Consider the following 21,331-nt stretch of genomic DNA (forward strand, 5'->3'; position numbering starts at 1 on the left):
CATCATTGTGGTCTTAGGCTGCGCAACAGGGGGCACAAAGTTAGGGTGGGATTATCTGAATTTCAGGGGTTTTGTTAAGTCCTTACCTTAAGGTCCCTGCAACTAAAGTTTTTTCCTTGAATTTCAAAGGTTTTGTTACAATGTATTGCTCACCTTAACGTCCCTCCAACTTAAGTTGTTTCATTGAATCTCAAGCGTTTTGTTACAATGTATTTCCCATTTTAGCGTCACTGCAACTAAAATTTTTCCTTGAATTTCAAAGGTTTTTATTAGAATGTATTGCTCACCTTAACGTCCCTGCAACTAGAGATTGTTCCTTGAATTTCAAAGGTTTTGTCAGATTGTATTGCTCACAGTAACGTCCCTGCAACTAAAGTTGTTTCCTTGAATATCAAGGGTTTTGTTATTCCATAGATTTAGAACGCTTCCAGACCACTAGCATGGTCTTCGGCCATGGTCAGTGGTTATAGCATTTGGCCGTATCCACTGTCCATTTTAAAACACTACTAGACCACTAGCCATGGCCTTTGGATTGCAGGCTTTGAGAACTCCTAATGTTTTTAGGCAATGTGCAGTGAGATTACATTATTTTCCATGGAGCACACACTTTGGTTAAGCAGCGTGCTCCAAGCCGTACTCCCCTTTTTGGTGCCATAATTTTGCCACAGGACGATGTGGCGCAACCATTCCGCCTCAGCGGCCATTTCGGTTAGGCCTTTTCGGCGCGGAAAACATTCTGGCGCTGTTATTTTGGCACAATGGATGTTTGGACGTGGCTGACATAGAAGCCACGTCTAAACGCCCTCATGCCAAATAAGATCACAGGACTACACTGCAACAAACCTTGCCACTTCCCAATTGCGTTGCTTTTCTTTCGTTAAATTAGTGAAATAAAAGAAAACATACAGCCTAAAACCCTGGTCTTCCAGGGTTTAAGGCATAGCATTTAACCACAAGGCCACAAGTGCTTGTTACTTCATAGGGCATACATTTCATACTTAGCCTATAATGTAATATATTCAATGATAAAAGGCTAGGTATGAAACTTGTGAAAATCCAAACAATAACATAATTGTAGCATAATGGTTAAGTTCTGCATCTCAAACTCCTTCAGGCAAAGCTCTCCGATTTCAGTAAAAATTGGATTTTTTTTTTCTTTCTGTTTTATAATGTTGCCCAGAGACAGTGTAGTCCTCTTTTTTAATATATGTGCAGTGTAAGGGGTAATGTGTGGTGTGAGGGTGTACATGCAATGTGTGTGTGTTTGATGTGAGCATGTGTGCATGTACATGGTGTGAAGTTTGTGAGGGATTGTACGTGCAGTGTGTATTTGCTCCGTGAAGGCGAGTGTTGGTGTATGCACACATGTGTACACTAGTCTATGTATGTGAGCATTGTGACACGTTGAGTATGAGTTTTCAGTGTCAGTGTGTGTGTGTGCGTGCATGTCTCCATGTAATTCATTTTGTGACGTGTAGTTTTGATTTGTCGATCAAGTGTCCTGTACTACAAGTCCCAAAATGCAAAGTAAAAAGGAAGTCTGAATGATCATCTTACAAATAACAAAGGACGTGTGGCATATAACAATATATACAATACATGTAACATGGCTATATTCATGGTTTCTCCTGCACCTCTATTTGTTTGGGTTGAATTGCAGTAAGGGATCTGTAAGTTAATAAAGGAGGAGGTACATAGTGTAAAATCAGAGGAGGGGGACAAAAGTAAAATATTCTTTTTTCAGCTGGGGAAAGTTCGAATAAGGGGCTGGAGAGGAGTGATGTCTACTTGCCCCCTCCATTTTCAAAGTCTAAAAGTAGCGCAATATATTAGGGGAATAATGGAACTGTGGCAAGCTCCTCCCTTGAGCTGCAAAGAAAGTCTTATTTACGCTGGCTCACGTACAATGGAAGATGCGCAACTATTATTAACCAACTGGTAATGCAGCTCAAAAGACCTTGTTATAATCATGCAGTGATTGGGTGAAGGTTTCCATGAAGGAGGCCACATGGATCAAAGGCATGCCTGTTAGACTACATAGTCCAAATGCAGAGTGTTTACTAAAATATACTGTTTTAAATAAAAATATTTTTAAAAGTCTTGATCTCTGGTCTGCCAGAGCTCAAGGACCAGCTTTCAACCACTATGCCACAATGGCTTAGTGCTTCAAGGTGCATGCCTTTCATACTTAGCCTACAATTTAATTTGTCCAATTGTAAAAGGCTAAGGGCCTCATTACACGGATGGCGGTAAGGGTTTACCGGTACCGGTATTTTACTGGTACCTGTAAATGCTTACCGCCTTACTACGAGGTCCCTTTGCGGGTTGGGGAATTTAACGCCTGCTTTTTGCAGGCGTTAAAAACCAACACGCAAAGGGACCCAGGGAGCTAATTACTGTACCGCAATTTGCAGTACCGTAATTAGCGCCTTCCCCATTCCCATTATGCCCTATGGGGCAAAAATGGGAATGGGGAAGGGCAATGGTGGAAGGGGGAATTACCGCCCCGCCAACCTTGGAATGGGGCGGTAATTCCCCTTTCTGCCAAGGCGGTGCCGGTATTTTACCGGCATGAACCATGGCGCTAATAGCGCCATGGTTCTCCGCCATCCGTGTAATGAGGCCCAAAGTATTAAACTTGTGAGAATTAAAATAATAATGGCATTGTAGCATAATTGTCAAGTGCTGTGTCTCAAACGCCTGCATGCTAGGGTTCCCGAAGGCAGCGTTCAGAATGAATGTGTTTTTATTTCATTGTTTAAGTTTTATAATGTTGCCCAGAGATGGTCTAATACATGTCCCATTCTGTTTTATAATGTTGCAGTAAATACATGTGTTTCATGTTTAATATGTGGTTAATTCGGCAAGGACTGTGTAATACATGTCCCATCCTGTTTTATAATGTTGCAGTAAATAAATGTTTTTCACGTTCAATCCATATTACAAAATGCAAAGTGCCTGCAGTTTCATGCCAATTGCGACTTCTGGCGCCAAAACATCCTTGCTCAGAGAGGTACAAAAGGCAAAGTGCCTGCAGGTTTATGCGGCACCAATTGCGACCTCTCACGCCAAAACATCCTTGCACCGAGAGGTCCCTGAGCCCAACTTGCTGCATCTAACTGGGCGTGCCCAAACGGGACCAGCGGAGAAACGGTTGCACCATAATGGCATGCGCCTAACTGGCTGTGCTGAAATGTCCTGTCCAGTGCTCACAGCCCCTTGTTTTATGACCAGTCTCTTGCTGACTGTTGTGATACATCACACAACCCCAACTAACCACATTTAAGCAGCACGGAAATGGGAAAAAAATGACCAGCTCCAAGAATAATATGTGCCCACGTTATTTCTACACCAATAGCAAAAATCAAAGCTGGCACCCATGAATATACGCACAGTGAGTGCTTAGCTTCAAAGTGAGGAAGAGGCCAGCGCCCTCACGCCTTGTTGCTCTAAGTGGTCTTGTAACTTCACTTCACTTATTAGGCACCATGGCTTTAGGGGACTGGCCATTTCTTCTCACTAAAAAGGGTCAGTCCTTGTTACTGCATGGATGGGAGACCTGGGTCACAAGTGAGTTTTCACCTTTGATGTCCCCGTGTAAAAATATATATTTTCCTTATTAGGTTTAAAAAATTGCAGGCTTTCAGAACTTCCAATGTTTTTAGTTAATGAACCTGTGTGATTAAATTATTTGCAGAGGATCACACACTTTGGATAAGCAGAGTGCTACAAGCCCCTTTTATGGCCGGTCGCTTGGTGACTGTTGTGATACATCACAAGACCACAACGAACCACATTTAAGCAGCACGGAAAAGGGTTACAAATTATCAGCTGCAAGAATAACATATGCCCAGGTACTTTTGTCCCCATAGCGAAAATCAAAAGCTGGCACCAATGAATATATACACAGGAAGTGGCCAAATATTTAGAAGTGAAATATACAAATGTAGTTCAATTGACCTTCTCCTTAGAAGAAAGTGCGCAGACAAAATAGCATTGGATTTCTAAAAAAAAGTAATGAACACCAGAAAAATAACACGACAGAGGAAATCAGCCAATAAATATGCCGGCAAAGTATAAAAGTTGCTCACCTTTTAAACCCAGCAATCTGTAGTAAAATATTCCATGGAAAATAAAATCCCAGTATGAAACAAGTGCATGTGGTCTTGTGGGTAAGCGTCTGAACTGCGAACATGACAGCCTGAGCAAACCCCTGGTATCCAAATACTTGAGCAAGCTTACCAACCTCAAAAAAAAAACACAGGGGGTTGCATCTTCCCTTTGAAAAAAAGTTACGCTGTCCACCCAGATGTGTCTTTCACTGGTGCCCTGAAAAGCAGCCACAATCAGGGGAACATAACTGCACCAGTGTCCAGAATTGCAAATTCTCTTGCCACATCGTGGGTAAATACTCATGATTTACTTGGCCTCTCATCGTGTCACTTAACTATATAAATCCTTATAGAACTATGTTAAGCAAAGTGTACAATTGTGGCATTATTCCCCCCATCTTCAATGTGAGACTACACATTCAAGAGTGAAATTCATTAAACGGCAAAAAAATGGCCTCTGAGTGCAAAGCCTTCAAGGACTGACAGTAGAAAGGTTTAAAAAAAAAAGAATGCAGATGCTGTGTGTTATGAGATATTAAAAACCAAGAAAACACACAGCATTCTGGTTTGAGGACTGCCTGCCATCCATGCAGTAATCGGGACCGACCCTGCTTAGTTTCAAAGCGAGGAAGGATCCAGCCCCCTTAGGCCATGTTTCTCTAAGTGGTCTTGTAAGGTAGGCTCATATATTAGGTGAGGTGGCATTAGGTGGATAAGCCCTTCCTCACTTTGAAGCTATGCAGGGTCCGTCCCAGTTACTGCAGGGATGGTAAATCCACTTTTACTGTAGAAAATATCTATTTTTTTTAATTATTATTGACTGGGAGACAACAAATACCAGAATGCAGTTCAGCAAAAGGGAAAACATTGTCTCTGAGTGCAAAACCTTCAAGGACTAACTGTAGCATGGTTTAAAAAAAATAATAATTCCGATGCCCATTTGGTCACCCATCCATGCAGTAACAGGGACTGACCCTGCTTAGCTTCAAAGCTTGGCTGAATCTGCTTAACGTCAAAGCAAGGAAAGGGCTGGCCCGTTCCTCTAAGTGATCTTGTAAGTTTAGCTCATTTATCTGGCAACATTGCCTGAGGAGGCTGAGCCCTTTCTCACTATGAAGCTAAGCAGGGTCTGTCCTGGTTACTGCATGAATGTCAATCGAGTCACTGGCCATGGCCACAAATTTTTCACCCCCAACACCACTAGAGCTATAAAAATACCTGTAAATATTTTTACAAAAATGCATCTGTAGTCCTTTGCAACTGTGAATACCAGCAAAATGGATGAAATAAATGCTTTCCTGCCCCCAGCACCTTACCAAAGTGTCCCCCTCAACTTTGCCAGCTCTACCCACTCCCCAGATGGCCTCCTCACCTCCCCTGCCCTCTCCTTTTCGCCCGACAACACACGTTGTTTCTGTGACACAGTTTGCTTTCACATGTCGGCTATTCGCGGCCTTAGCCAAGGCTATGCAAAGATTAATGCTGCAAACTCAGACTCGGTCCCTAAACCCCCTTCAACTCCAAAATGTCACCTGGTCGCCCCTCTCTCCACCTCTATCCTGTTGGCATTTCCATGTTTTTGACCTGCAAATAGCTTTTTACTGCATTTCATTTTCCCGTATCCTCGACTATAGCCGCGAATTTCTGTGCATCGAGAAAAAAACAAGATGGCGGTTGTTTCATTTCTGAAAAACCTGATCCTGAAATGCACCATGGGAGATGTCTCTATTTTGTGGGGGGAAGGGGCGCCCCCTTGTCTATCAAATATTTAAATAACTACTGCATAGAAGAACCTCAAACCAAGCAAAGCACTCTTTTGAACGCTTTGTGCACAAATTGTTTCAGACCTGGTCCAAATACGTTCAACGGTTTGAGCTGTGCGCTTTGGCAAATATTGACCCTTTGTCTATGGAAAACGAATGGGAAGTATGCCGCATTATTGGAAAAAATAATTCTTTTGATGCTTAATAACTTTCTTCTTTTTTAATGTATATTTACGAAACTTTGCATTCTGAGGGGGGGGCAGACTTTTAAAAACGTTCAGAATTTCAGTCAAATCCATTGCTCGAATCAAAAGTTATTAACAATAGAATTTTGAGGGCTTCCCATATATACTGACTTCTCTGGATACAAATGACAGCAGAAAGAAAAAAATGAGCACATTTGCAGGAATCCAAAATGATTACTTTAAAAATGTCTTTTAAGGTAGGGAATTATATCACAATTGTATCTAGGGCCCAAAGAGTAAAGGTCTTCCCCCCTCCACATCCAAGAAGAACCCTCTTAACTAATCTTGAGGGAAAAAAACCTAAGACTTCTTTTTGACAAAAATGACTAGTTGTCCCTTTTTGACCATTACCTATATACTTACTTTTTCTTTGCCTTATTTTGTACCCTTCCCTGATATTTCACTAAGACCAGCGCTGTGATATTTACAGGTTTGGGGGCTTCCAATAAATGCAATAAATAAATAAACATAAACTATCAATGCCTTTAAAGGGCCACTGTAGTCTTTTGTAGTGGCTCAACAACGTCGAGCGGTTGTCTCAGCATTTTTCAAAATGGTGCAAATCATGTTTCGATGATGCTTCAATGTGGTGAGACGTCTTGAAGGTACTGGCTCAGTGGCGAGTGCTGTCCACATCACACCTCGACTGGATTCTCCGGGTGGCTTGACTCAGAGAAATGTAGCTTGGAGCACAGTTGATGGGGTAGTCAGCTTGCACCAGCAGCTCATCAGTACTGAAATGTCAGCTCGATCAGCGATCTGACTTGAATCCAGAAATGCTGAGTTCTGCAACCAGCATTGCCAAAGGCAGCACCTTTGGGCTTTCAGCAATGTGTGTCTTCTCACCAGGCCCCATGAAGGAAAATGATGCTTGCCCTTCTTTTCCCAGTCCAGGTCTGCTTGCAGGGCCAGCCACAATCCTAGGCAGTCTCCCTAAGTAGAAGCAATATTCAGTGGCAGATAGGATTTCCCTAGAGCTGTCACTTCTCTTGTCTGCGGGGAGTGGTTAGGCGGGGAGCTGCCAGCTCTCCTGGAAATCTTGCCTTCACCCTATGAGCAGCTGTAACCAGACAAGATTTCTGTCCTGATCCTTCTCCTTTAAAGATGATTTTAAATGATGACTCTTCTCATGGGGGGGTTTACCCCCATACATAGTCAAATCCTAACAGGGTCCTTTTTCAAATCTCCTGTTAAAGGCTAGTCTGTGTTTCTGTTACATAAGTTCCCTCCTCTTCTCTGTCATACCCAGATTCTTTGATTTGCAGGAAGGTGGTGGGTTGAGGGTTTAAGAAGGAATCAATAGAACTAAAGTCTTCTTCATTTGGTATTTTGGCCTCTTGGATCCCCTGGACCTCCACACACCCTTCTGTCCTCATCACAGTGTATTGCCTTCAAATTCGGTTTTGGCTGCTTAATGTAATCTTCCATGAAGAGCTATGTCAATATTTTAATAAGATATCATGTTATCTTTACATCAGAACGGTGCCTAGGTTTGTAAAGGGGAAGTGACCCTGTTACCATATTCATGAAGTTATCATTTAACAATTGAAGCCTATTTGTTTACCCTCAAATGGATTCCCATTTTTATTCCCCCAAAAGACTGTTGACAAGCTAGCAATATATTCTTTGCAGGGCACCTGGCTGGTCTTTTCAATTTGTAGACTGCTATCTCTTTCATAGCACGTTTTGCAACCAAAAATGGGGTTCCACTTGTCATGTGAACAAATCAGCTGGGGCACTTTAAAAGTGTCACTGCTGTGCTGCCAAAGATTCATTTAACCACCTGTTTGTAATTCCATACCATCCATTCTTTTAGCTGCTAATATTTGATTAAGAAGCTAAGTGGAATCACTAGCCAGCTGTAAGGTAGGAAGTGTTTCGCCGCATAAAAGGCTGATACTCATCCTCAGCCTGTGCATATTGGAAACGCAGCCAATGTGTACATAATATGTGTATATATTCTGGCATCGTCCTAACGGGAGAAGCTAGTCCAGTCCTGGTTGTTTATTTGCATATTTGGACTCAAGTCCAGGATTTGCTCTTTATACTTAAGGGCTATAAGTCACAATATGCAAGTAAAGGGGGGCTGTATAAGCACCTCTCAAATGGAGTTTGTCATGCTTAGTATGTACAGTCCTAGCTCACCTACAAGTAGACTTTTCTGGTACGTTTCTAAGGTTGGCAAACATTTTTTTATATGCAGGAACCTCATTTCACCAAAATGCCAGGGGTAGCAGAAGTGACATCACACAAACCTTGACCTCTGATGGCATCACAAGAAGTGATGACATTTGACCCCACCCCAAAGTGATATTGTGGGAAGCGATGGAGCACGACAAAACAGGAAGTGGCATCACATAGCATTGTCCCTAAGCACACTACGAAAAATATGGTTACGATATCACTATAATGCGATATACATTTCATACAAGAATGGATCGCCATATGTATCATTAAGATCAGTGTGTAAAGGCCTAGATTACCAAATTACTGTGAATGCAAGCAGACGTCCATGGCCAAATGATAATGATGTGCTATTATATAACACTTATGCTTAAGCGCTTTAAATAGAACAAATATAAATGCATTATCATCACCCAACCTGGTTTGGTACTCATTTATTGACCTCAGAAGGATGAAAGGCTAAGATAAGGTGTTTACGAACAGACTAAATCAGGGACTCACCCCCTGAAGTGTGCCTGAAATAAACCTTTAAAGAGTCTAGCAATTATTGTATAGAATTCTAGAAAGACAAATTATGTGTTTTTCCCATTCTTCCTTATTTATGGTCACTGCTGAAAGTGTTAGACTTGTGGAACCCCTGTTCTTTTAAAAAAAAATCTTCTAAGAGGCCTGAACAAGAAAGCCAGTCACTCCAGAAGCAAAGAGCCACATGGTGCTGGCCACAGCCCAGGACCTTGCATTAAAAAAGAAAAAGAAAAAAAACATGTTTTTTTAGGGGTAGCAAGGGAGAGCTCAGGGGTCCCATTTGCAACCCGGCAATCCCTAAATGATATCCCTGCTTATATGACATTTAGTATAGTAAAACTTCAGGTTCTTTAATCAACAAATCCCCTGCAAGATGTACATTTCACTGTTTTCAATATTTTGTGTAAATTTCACTTTTCTAAAATAATTGGCGTTGTTCCCCAATATTCCCTCCCGAAGCGCTTCAGTTCATGATGTCCAGGGAACCCATTCAAGTCGTCAGCTTGTTTTGCCCAGGGAAAGCCCCCGACCAGCCAGGCTTCCCGGGGTCTCTATCTGAGAACAGAGATGTCTCTACCTAAAACGTAGCAGTCGTAGTCCCTGTCAGTTAATCATCGCTCTGAAATTAGATTTCATAAACAATGAACATTTACACTGCACAGATTGAAGTCCTAAATCAGGGGTTTTCCTGCCTTTCGTGGTGTTTCCAATGAATTGAAAGTGGGCTAAAAAATCAGGCATTGAGACGTCACAACCCAATTGAAATCATTCATGACATTTACAGTAGTGATGTCATTTTCTTCTTACAGGGGAGTAGTGACGTCACAACCTCCTGCAATGAGAACATTATTTACATGATTTAATATGACTGCTGTCACTTCCTACACACATGTTGAGAATTTGACAGCAATCTGTCCATTTTGCTGAACGTAATGCAGCACTCAACCATAGGTCGCTATGCTGTAACTTACAGGTGCAGATAAGTGGGCTAAATGCATTTGCAAGTGTTTGTGCCAATCCAATTACGTTGCGACTTGTTGGGTATTCTGCAACATGTGTATCTATCGTCGCTCCCTGACACACACTCTGAAACATCCACTGCTGGCAGATGCTGACAGTAAGTGCAACAGCAATCATGTTTATGTGGCTGGCTATACCTTTCTTCAATGTGAAATGATGAGCTATGGAATTGCATCCACCATTGGTGCTCTGTTCAGCATCGTTCAGAAAGCGTGTAACCGAACTACCCGACACTCCAAATGACATGCAAAGTTCACAGCGACCTCAGCGCTCACATCTGAATCCTTGCGTAAATCTGCACAAAGGGTGTAGCTTTCAATTACAGCAATTTCCGCTATCAAATGTGTGGTTGTTTTGTGATGTGGAAAATTGTCCATTATTCGCATGAGTGGGTCTAGTAATCTGCTTTCAGTTGTTATAACAGTTAAATAAATGATGCAGCGACATGTTCTGGTGTGGGTAATGGCGGGAGCATATCCCTGCATTTATTATTCGATTCTTCACCACGTGTTATTCGTCCTTCAGGCATGTAGGCTTTCCTGGTTGTTAATAGTGCGTGCTAATATCACGTCACATGACTGCATCTTTCATGTCTCTGGCACAGGTGCGCCTGACTGGTGGCAGGGTTCAGGAGGAGGGCATTGTGGAGGTGCTAGCGGAGGTCAATGGCGTTCTCAAGTGGGGAGCCGTGTGCAGTGATCTCTGGGGCCTCAATGAAGCCATGGTGGTGTGCCGTCAGCTTGGCCTGGGCTTTGCAAGTCAAGCGCTGCAGGTGGGTTTCACACAGACTTGAGCATCTAGACATTGTTTGTAGAAGGTAGAGGTGATATTCGTGTAAGTGAATAACCTTGTGTGCTTATTTGACGTTGTAATGTTGGAACTTCCAGACGACTTCTTCTTGCATTCTCTCATCTCTGATTTTAATGCTACACCCTGGGCCATGCTACAAGTCTGGTGGTAAACTGCCGGTGCTACCAGTGGGTTGCCGCCGGACTATAACACCGTTTCTGGCGCCTGACTTCCCAGTGTCACCGGGATATTACAAGTCCGGGTAGTTCGGGTAGTCAGGCACCAGAAAATGTGAGTCCCTATTCCTGTGGAGTCGTCGGACTCCACAGGAATGGGGACTCGGAAGCACCGGCACCGTTGCTAACGGTGCCGGTGCTTCCGTGACAACTCTAATTCCCGAGGCCATTGCATCCGACAGGTCAGGCATGCCGGGCGCAGAGGCTCCGGAAAGCAGAGCTGTAGTCTGCCGATACGGAAATGGTGCTGATATGTTGCTACCGGCTACTGGCACCCTTAGTTCCGGACCGGCAGACTCATAATGAGGCCCTCTGTTGTGAGTTGTGTTATGTTAGCCTTGTGGTTCTTGATACAGTGATGCAACACAGTGTTTTTAATTAGAGTGTGCGTTTGACATATATCGCTTTTACACTCTCCGTGGCATGGTGTGCATTATACACAATAGCTTGAGAAGGCTACAGTATTGGACTCGCCATGGGCATTATTTGGTTCAGAATTGATACCCATATCGCAAATTAAAAGAAGCTCTCTCACCATAAACTTTACATATGCATACATGTATGCGATTTACACAGTGCCAAGCTAGCCAGCAAGCAATGGAGTAACATAAAAAAGGGGGCGATACAGAAAGATGAGGGCAGGGAAAAATACAGGAGTGTGGATGACTGTGGGAAGAGGTGCTGTTAGGGGGAGGATCTGTTCCTTGAAGAGCAGTTTCTTCAGCCCCTCCCTGCAGGAGACATGTTTATGTTTGTTTATGTTTATTGAGTTTATATAGCGCTTTACACCAAAGCGCTTTACAGAATAACAACAGTACATGAGAAGAAGCAAATTCACAAAATTGAAACAAGTCAGTGGTACAGTATATGGAACAATTAACTCCGTAGGAGCGGGGAAAGGGGGGAAGGGGGAAGGAGGGGAGTTCACTGGAGAGTATAACACCAGTGGATTGTTACAGCTTCCTGTATGAGGTCAGGGGGATGAGGAGGAAGGTGGGAGGGGAAGGGATGGGTAGAGGATAGGAGGGGAGAGGTAGAGAAGGAGTCAGGGGGGATTGAAGAGGAAGGGCATACATTCAGTGTTTGAGATGAGGACGTAGGGATGTAGGGGAGGGGAGGAGGGGAAGGGTAGGGATAGGGGAAAGGGAGGGAAGGAGAGTCAGGGAGGGTGGTGGAGAAGAAGGGCTTTCTGGGTGAAGCGAAAAGATGGGTAGGAGGGGGAGGGGCGGATAGTGAGGGGTAGGGAGTTCCAGTGGAGGAGGGCCAAGAGTTGGAAGGAACGGAAACGTGAGGAGGCACAGGGGGCTGGGGGTACATTGAGAAGATGTAGGTCAGCTGAGCGGAGAGAGCGGGAGGGAGAGTAGAAGGAGAGGAGTGAGGAGAGATAAAGGGGGGCTAGGTCATGGAGAGATTTATAGACAAGGCAGAGGAATTGAAATTTCAATTGAAAGAGGAAAGGGAGCCAGCCGAGCTGGGAGAGAGAGGTAGAGATAGAGTCACGAGGGCCAAGAAGACAAAGAGTGCGGATGGAGGAGTGGTAGATGGATTTTAGGGGAGTCAGGTAAGTAGTAGGGAGGCCAAAGAGAAGAGAGGAGCAGTAGGAAAGACGGGAGAAAATAAGGGAGGAGATTAGGAGTTTAGAGGCGTGAACGGTGATGGAGGAGCGGATCTTGCGGATGTTGAAGAGGTGGTATCGGCAGGCACGAGAGGTGAGAGAGATATGGGTGGAGAAGGAGAGAGAGGAGTCGATGTGGAGGCCAAGGTTGCGGGCATGGGTAGAGATGGGGAGATTGGAAGGGGCGAAGTGGAGGAAAGGAGGAGGGGAGGGTGAGAGAGAGTGTTAGGAGGGAAGAAAAGCACTTCGGTCTTGTCAGAATTGAGGGAAAGAAAGTGGGATGACATCCAGTTTTGGATGGCCGTGAGGCAGGAAGAGAGAGTGTGGTGGAGGGCGGAGGTGAAGGAGGTGAAGGAAAGAAAGAGTTGGGTGTTGTCCGCGTAGAAGTGGTGGGAGATGCCAAAAGATGAGATGACGGGGGCAAGAAGGGAGGTATAGAGAGAGAAGAGGAAAGGTCAGAGTACAGAGCCCTGGGGAACGCCGTAATGCAGGGGGAAATTGGAGGAGGTACTGCCACCCCAGGAGACAGTAAAAGAACAGTTGGAGAGATAAGAGGAGAGCCAGGAGAGGATAGAGCCTTTGAAGTCAAGTGAGGACATAGTGCTAAGAAGGAAGGGGTGATCAACAGTGTCAAAGGCTGCAGAGAGGTCAAGGAGGATGAGGATAGAGGATTGCTTGGCGTGTCGGGCGGTGAGGAGAGAGTTGAGTACATATGTGAGAGCAGTTTCAGTGGAGTGTAGTGGGTGAAAGCCAGATTGAGAGGAGGGGAGGAGGGATTGAGAGAAGATGAAAGCAGAGCGTTGAGAGTTACTTATTTGGTTTCGCTGCATAGCTGCCTGCAGAGTTATGGAACGGATGGACGCAGTGGATGTTGAGGACTCAGGAGCATGGGCGATTTAGTTAAGAATGTGTTATTAATGTTGGTTACTATACAATTTTTCTTTCAGGAGACATGGTACTGGCAGGGAACCCCAGGCGCTGGTGGCGTGGTAATGAGTGGAGTCCGGTGTTCTGGCACTGAGCTATCTGTCCAACAGTGCCAACAGCACAGTGTGGTGCACTGCCCTCGTGGAGGGGGGCGTTTCTCTGCAGGTGTCACCTGTGCACAAAGTAAGTGACGGATGAATGATTATGAAACAGATTCCCTCTGATTTCAGATGATTCATTGCTCTCAAACCCTAGAGCTATCATTGAGTTTTGCCCCAGGAATCCTCTTTCCAATTCTGCCCTGGTTAAAAAGATGTAATATAACATGTAGGTCGTTAACAACATAAGTAGCTCACTATTGGCTAACAACAAGTTCAATGCGATCAGAGAATTACACAAGCACAGCTTCCTTAGTACCCTCAATAGGAACATGCAATTTTTTACCACCATTGATCCGACTCACAGGGCCATTTGCACTAGTCCCCTAATTAATAAGTAGATTTGCACGAATAGGGAGGCATAGCAGTGCTGCAGTATTTGAACTACTAGGCCTACAAAGACTCAGACAGAACAGGGTGTGTGCCTGGCACTTTCATAGTAATTTGTTTTCCATAAAAGGTAGGAACACCTGATGTGACTAGAATGGCCCTATTATCTTTTCTAAAGAACAATATGAGGGGTTGGACCTGAGTTTATGCAATTTTATGATCGATTTAAATATAATGAGCGCAAAATAATTATATTACATTTTCCCCTCATTGCATATGAATCTTCCTTTTTGACATATTTTTTTCTGGGGGATGCAAAGGTCCCTGTTCTCCTCTTGCATCTGTCACATCCCTTTCTCCCTGCAACCAATTACTGTTGTCTCTAGGACACTCCCTGAGCGCTTTCTTGCTTGTTTTCTCCACCTACGCATTCCCACATTGACTGACATCAGTATTTTGTATTGTGGTATGGTTTGTACAGTGTTAAGGAGGGCCCAGGATATTACTCAGTCAAAATAATACACAATGATGAAGTACTCAAGGTCCATGGCAAAGCCCGACTTTATTCAAAACACAGAATTTCGGCCAGGACAGCATACAAGCATCTCTTTCTCGTAGCTCTCAATGTCACACTGATTGCAAGCAGATGTTGTATCAAAAACACATAAGCAATGACATTGTAATGCAATATCAGTTTACAAAACCTACAGGAAATTGGAGTTAGGTAATACTTCAAACTACATATAGATTACATAAGGGTTAGTTACTTCATTAGTCAATACTTATCTGATGGCTCCTTCTGGATGTACCCCATCATGGACACTATTTTCAATACTTCATTACAGTGACAAATAATTGGTCAGCACTATCCATCGTAGATGTGGCAAGGATAATTTATATTGGTTGGCACATAGCTCACCAACTGTGGAGACTTTGACAAGACATCAAGATATGAGCAAAACATAGGGTAGGGTGAGAGAAGTCTGTGGTGTGCACTAATTCCAATTAAAAGTACTGCCCATCCTTCCCAGGCCATAAGGCCTATCTGTTCCGTTGTATTTGGCCTTGTGTATCATTTTGTATCTGTGTGTGTCTAGGGTCTCAGCAGCTGTCTTATCTATACTCAGCTCTTAATGAATAGTCAGTGTTCTTCATGTCTGGATCACATATTAGGGTACTGTGTTGGAGAACTAATTTCTCCCTATTTATTGAGGTTTTGGTTAATTCTAGCGTGCATGTTGTATTTTGTGTGGCCACTTCAGGCACCCATCAGTTATTATCTATGGGGTCATTTGGCTTACTTAACTAGTGCACCTGGACATCATTGGCTGTTTGCGCTTTTATTAAAACTTAAATCAAATTGGGAGTCTATCGCGTCACATCCTGGGAACTGTTATTTCAACTCTGTGTTCAGCTCCTCTAGTATACCCTTCCTCTCTTCCTGACCTTGGCGCTTGCTGCACGCTACTTTCTGGGCTCTGTGCATTTATAAAAACATGTATTTTTGTGGATTCAGCATCTTGGAGTTTGGGACCTTTGCTAAATCTGAGACCTGCTGTGGGCTCTGCATTAGGAAACTGGCTGCACTCCCACATTTCTCGCCTCCATGTTGATGACCCATATGTGTGTCTGTTCCTGTTGTATTCACCTTCAGCATCTGTGTGACAAATCAACTTCCGAAGCACCCGTGGTCCAGGGATAAATATTGGTTTCTAAACCATGAATCAGCCCCACACCTCTAGTACACCAGAAGGGATTGGAAACACAAGCAAATTATGAACCTCCTTGTCCAATTTTGGTAACGTGCATGGAACGGCAGGCTTATCTGTGCAAGGACGTGGATCGTTGGGTAGTTGCAACACAGCGACAATACAATTCCTACCCAATAATAAAAGGGACTGTCCAGTCAATGTTGTATACAAATATCTAATTTATTATTATCACAACTGACAGTTCTAGCACACTACAAAATACAACCCACCCTCTAAAGGAATGCAGAGGACAGACAGTTTCAAGAAGGAAAAACAATACACTCTGGATACTGAGAGGAGGGTAGTCTGTAAAGTAATGAATCTCAATAGTTCAAGGATACTTGGTTTCAGCACAAAGGGAGCAATGGGTCGTAAAATGTCACTAGGGGCCTTCGGAGAAGGACCGGTGAGACAGAACCTACAATGCACCTTGTGCTTGTAGATGTTTTTGGTGCTCGATGGGGTCAAGTCGGTTTCAGGCCACTTTGCAGCTTCTGCCACGTAGTTTAAGATGGGAGACAGATGCGGGTATCAGGTGGCAGGCAATTTGGCGAGTGAGGCTGGATAGACGGCTGCAGGCTGGTCTACATGCCAGCTCGGGTCAGGTATCATTGTCTCAGTGCTGTTCGGTGGATCTGAAGCACTGGTAAAGGTGTCTCGGACAACGTTAGCGACTGTGGCATGACAACAGTCAGCAGTGCAGTTGTTATTAAAGCTCAACTGGTGCGAAAATGTCCTTTAGGGCAGATGCTGATGGATGCTTGTGATGCACTCCGCCTAGCTTCTTCACTGGGCTTGTGTTGTCCTTTAAGATGGATTGGTTCAGAGACTCTCTGACACTTCCCACCTGCGAAGCTTGCTTGCAGGGCACACTGTTTGTTGGCTGGGTACTGGTACTTGAGTTATTGGAAGGTGCTCTGGATTCAGTATCTCCCTCTGTTCCCTGAGAGATGTTTACGAGAGGGATCTTGCTTCCCTCTTGGATATCCTGGTCTTCATTCACTGGCGGAAGATGTACGGCACCTGTGATGTATATTTGTAGCACCTTTCAAGTTTTGCGTTCAAGCAAATTCGAGAATCACAGTGATTACAAGCTGAATAGAAAACCCAAGGCAAAAAAACTCTTGAGTAGGAAAGGATAAGAAGATGAAAGAGCTGCATTTCACCTTTTACACATAGTAAACACTTCTGAATATTTCATGAATTAACTTTGTTGCAGAGCAACATCACTTAACAGGAAAGAGATGATTTGTTTGTTGTAACGTGTATACAGTGGATGATGCACTCAGCCGCGCAGTCACGCACTTATTCAATCACATATCAATTCCCTCACATAGTTACTCATAGTTAATATTACATCCCATACCCCCCACATCACACATATATGTGGTGTAAGGGGGGGTCTAAAATAAAAAATCTGCATTTTCGGCCGTCGTCATTGTGAGGGCAGCATTTTTGGCCATTACCTTACTCACACATTCACTAACTCAATCACTCTCACACTTACTCTCAGTCATCACTTCACGTCCACTCATCCATAAGACTAGCACTTTTGAGTCATTGGGCATCATACGGTTATGCAGCGCAAACAGCAAGCCTTAGCGGGGCTAGAGGCTCAAGGATGATATTTAGGTTTGGAGGACTCCACATCAAGTTATATTTAACCATTTGTAAGATGTGAGGTTAGCCAAGTCATATTCCCCCCTTGAGCCTCAGTTAGGTGGCTGGGCGTTTGAGTAAAAGCGTGAGTTAAAATAATTGTTAGAACCCAGTAGTGCTTTAGAGAGATGATTGCCATGAGTCATTGAATAGTTATCTGTTTTCTGAGTCCCTAACTCGCCTAATGCATGTTTGTGTCTTTCAGGTGCTCCAGATCTGGTTATGAATGCCCAGCTGGTGGAGGAGTCTGCTTACCTCGAAGACCGACCCCTAAGCATGTTGCACTGCGCGCATGAGGAGAATTGCCTCTCCAAATCAGCCGACACCATGGCCTGGCCCTACGGACATCGCAGGCTGCTACGCTTCTCCTCACAAATCCACAACGTGGGCAGGGCTGACTTCAGACCCAGGACTGGACGTCACGCCTGGATCTGGCATGAGTGTCACAGGTATTGACATCTCTTATCACAAATTAGTCCACACTGAGAGGAGTAGTGTCTAAGCCGTAGCACCCAAACATCTATGTAAGCAAAGTAATTTGCTTGTCTAAGATCTAAATTGGCCTTGAAACATTTGTGTATAGGCGCGTTATAAATGCTGTATCATATCAGAGGGAAACAGATCTCCAAGCAGAATAAGACATCTCGCAACTTTCTGGACTTTTCCCAGCGGTAGAAGCCAGGACAAAAGCACTGTGTTGCAATTAGCATCCTGATCACATGTGCACTGGGGATCCATTTTATCTGGATCTGGTCCCAAGTAGTCATGATGGACAACACTGTAGGTGCAGTTATTTTCCAGTGTGGAGTGCTGAATGCCATTGCTGTGGTCACATTGTACAATTCTGTGTCATGGCAACATCCTATCAATTACCAAATAGCAGGGGGAAAAGGGAGAATGTATTTTTGATAAAAGGATTATTTGTATGGCAAACATCTAACATAAGGCCTTTGTGTAGCTTTCAATGGAACATTTTCCACACGTGCAGAGCAAATGGCACAAATGTAGGTGCAAGTGAAGAAAATGACAGCAGGGGAGATGGAGAGGGGTAAAAAGAGATTTTGGCCAATAGAGAGGTAGTGACATATGTTCTTATGACCTTTAAAGCCAAAATTAAATGATCTTGTAGGTCAGGTTTAGTTTGCATAGAATACACAGAATTCCTGCTGTTCCATTTTTCTTCTGATAGGAGTCATTCAGTTTGGGACTGCAAACACATGATGCCTGTAGCATGTCCGCAAACTACTGTGACATTGGCGTGTATAAGGAGCTTTAGGCATGTCAAGAAAATGTAATTGTTATGTGTTACCAACAATATTATTCATATTATATAGTGATACACTTGGCAGCTCCCCAAAGCCTCTTGAGACGTAGGATATACAAACTACAAAGACCCCAAACCACATATGTGATAGTCACCCCGGAGTGCAATGCTTTTATGAAGGAGACTGCAAGCATCAGCCTGTTTTCATCCTTATGATAAGACCTTCAGTTTGACATTCGGGGATCAGCCATCCAACCACAGAGAGCTGTGCCATGGCTGGCAGCCTCTGGGAGACTGCTGTTGTACTTATCTCGGTGCTACGAGGTGGAAAACAGGAGGGTGAGCCAAGTCAGAAACCGATCAGAAAGCTGTGGCTCGTGCACTGTATCCTCTATTTGATCAGCTCACTCATCAGACACGGTAGACGTGTTCCCACAGTGGCGAGCTTATGAACTAGTAAGACCGCTCACTCAGTTTCATGGCACCTTTCCCTAACAAGCAGAGGCTTTGCTGTTTTTATGTGGTCTCTTTGGATCTGCGTGAAATTACAGAGTTGAAAAGTCCGACCAGCAAAAGTCCGTTTTTTTTTTCTATCCATTTTTTTCACATATATATATATATATATATATATATATATATATATATATATATATATATATATATATATATATATATATATATATATATGTGGGGGAGGGCCCCCACAACCCCCCACCTTACACCTATACATTTTTATTAACTTTACCCCCCCACATATACATATGCAAATAAATGGGGTCTGGGTTTTCGGTGGTAGGACTTTTCTAATTAGGTAATTTGGTCCTAACCCGTCTCTTTCGCTGTTTCCTATCGTTCCCTGGCCCTCATTGACCTGATCTTCATACCGTTTCTTGGGCTTGAGTTGAGCTTCGCATCTTACTGTCGGCTGTTCCCGGTGTCTTGAGCTCTAAGGCAGGATGGAAATAAGGAAAGCCTTCTCAGCTCATCTATAATTTCCTAGTGAAGAGATCTGGGCATGAGGTCAGGACAACAGAATGCACGCAAAAATACTCAGGGATTGCAGCCCTTCAACAAATGGTTAAAGGTAAAGGCTGGGTGTGGGGAAAGGTTAAGGCTTAATTGCACTCTCTGCAGAACAGGGAATGCCTCAGCTGGGGGGATTGCTTAACCTATTGATGAACATTGATTACGACGCACATCAATAGATTTATTGGAAATGTCCAATGTCCTATTGGATAAATATCCACTTCAAAACAATTGAGCGGATGAAGCTGCACAGGGGTCTTTCGGGCTGGCCAAGTGGACAATGAAAATTCCAACTTTTGAAATTGGGAGAGCCGAGGAAGCCCTGGAATATCAAGAGTCCATATTCTGCTTTCTTCTTCAGTCAAATCAGCAGTAAGGCCTGGCAGAGCTTCCCACTTAGAAGCAATGGTATGGGAGGTTTTTTGCAAAACTCAGGACAGATGTTTAGGATTCTTATGTCAAGCAGAGGGTGTATTCAATCTATTACATTGTACAATATTTGCCTTACGACCTGACTTTTTGGCATAGATGCTTCAGCAATTTATTGATGGCATTTGCCTGGTGCTATTGGTCCCAGTTGCCGATCACTACTCCCATCATGCTGTGTGCCTCCCGCTAGGATTTATCCAGTCTGGCTGCAAGTAATGACGTATGCATGTTATGGTTTTAGCAGTATCTCTGCCTGGTATGGTAAAGGTTTGTTAACATGCTGCAGTCTCAAGCTTCCCAAAAATGTTGATTTGATCACGCAATGACTTGCAATAAGCATGAAAGAAGGCATGTCAATTTCTGCAATGTCATTGAGAATTCAAGTACGGTTTCATGTCTTTTTGCTAGTCCTTTGCTTTTGGAAAATGTTGCCACTGCTTCCAAGCCAGTTCACAGCCTCTGTTACTGGTCTGGTAAAAACGGACGAAGGTTCCTGCTGTATTACAAGCAATATCTAACATTTAGGGGAGTATTACGGGACACTGAGGCACCCGCAAATGCTGTTTGCACATCAATTACCTTAGCACAAGTGCAAATACCTCACAATGAAGAATGCACGTGTGCTAATGAAACTGTGAATAGAGGAATGTTTGCATATTTAGAGAAGGTTTGTACAGATGCAAAGATACCAGAATGCTGCTCTTATTCCCGGCTATGATTATTGAATTCAGGGGGAAGAAAGTTACTAAAAATCAAAAACACCCAATGTACTTACCCAAATCCAGACACACCACTTTCAAGGTTGTGGATTTCTCATATGCATGGTGAGACATGCTATCTTTTGTACAGGGGCATAGCTCATTTAACTAGGACAGGATCATGATTCTTGTGTATACTGAAAATTGATTCTCAAATGGAGGGAGGATTGTATCGTGGTAAAAATTAAAAAAAAAGGAAAAAAAGACAATTCTTCCAATCCATGATTGGGGAGCAAGTTATTCGATCCGTTTATATGTATTTTTTAAAGAGAAACATGCAGAGTACATTTCTTTCAGTTTGCCATTGGACTTATGCAACGCTTACAGTCCCCTTTTGTAAAGAACTTTACAGCATCCTTATATCGCTACTGCACATACTTAACAATCAAACAAGGTTTTCCAACAACAAATTGGAAATTCCCCATCAATAAATATCCATTCATTTGCAATACTTAACAAAGATTAAATGGGAAAAACCCGAACTGGCTCATGGAGTCATGCATGGAACTGGGAAGTTTGGAAGATCTGCTGGAAATAGCA

General features: G+C 43.5%; 1 protein-coding gene across 2 annotated transcripts in view; it reads left to right on the forward strand.

The window, feature by feature from the left end:
* The window catches only part of LOXL4 (lysyl oxidase like 4), a 321,773-nt gene that overhangs the window by 237,107 nt on the left and 63,335 nt on the right, over nucleotides 1-21,331 (forward strand). For both annotated transcript variants that reach the window (XM_069611542.1, XM_069611543.1), the window contains exons 9-11: nucleotides 10,454-10,621; nucleotides 13,437-13,599; nucleotides 17,520-17,763. In XM_069611542.1, coding sequence (XP_069467643.1) covers nucleotides 10,454-10,621; nucleotides 13,437-13,599; nucleotides 17,520-17,763 — 575 coding nt within the window. The remainder of the gene's footprint in view (nucleotides 1-10,453; nucleotides 10,622-13,436; nucleotides 13,600-17,519; nucleotides 17,764-21,331) is intronic.

This window comes from Ambystoma mexicanum, chromosome 8, assembly GCF_040938575.1.
Source record: "Ambystoma mexicanum isolate Mex_15411 chromosome 8, UKY_AmexF1_1, whole genome shotgun sequence".
NCBI classification, from domain to species: domain Eukaryota; kingdom Metazoa; phylum Chordata; class Amphibia; order Caudata; family Ambystomatidae; genus Ambystoma; species Ambystoma mexicanum.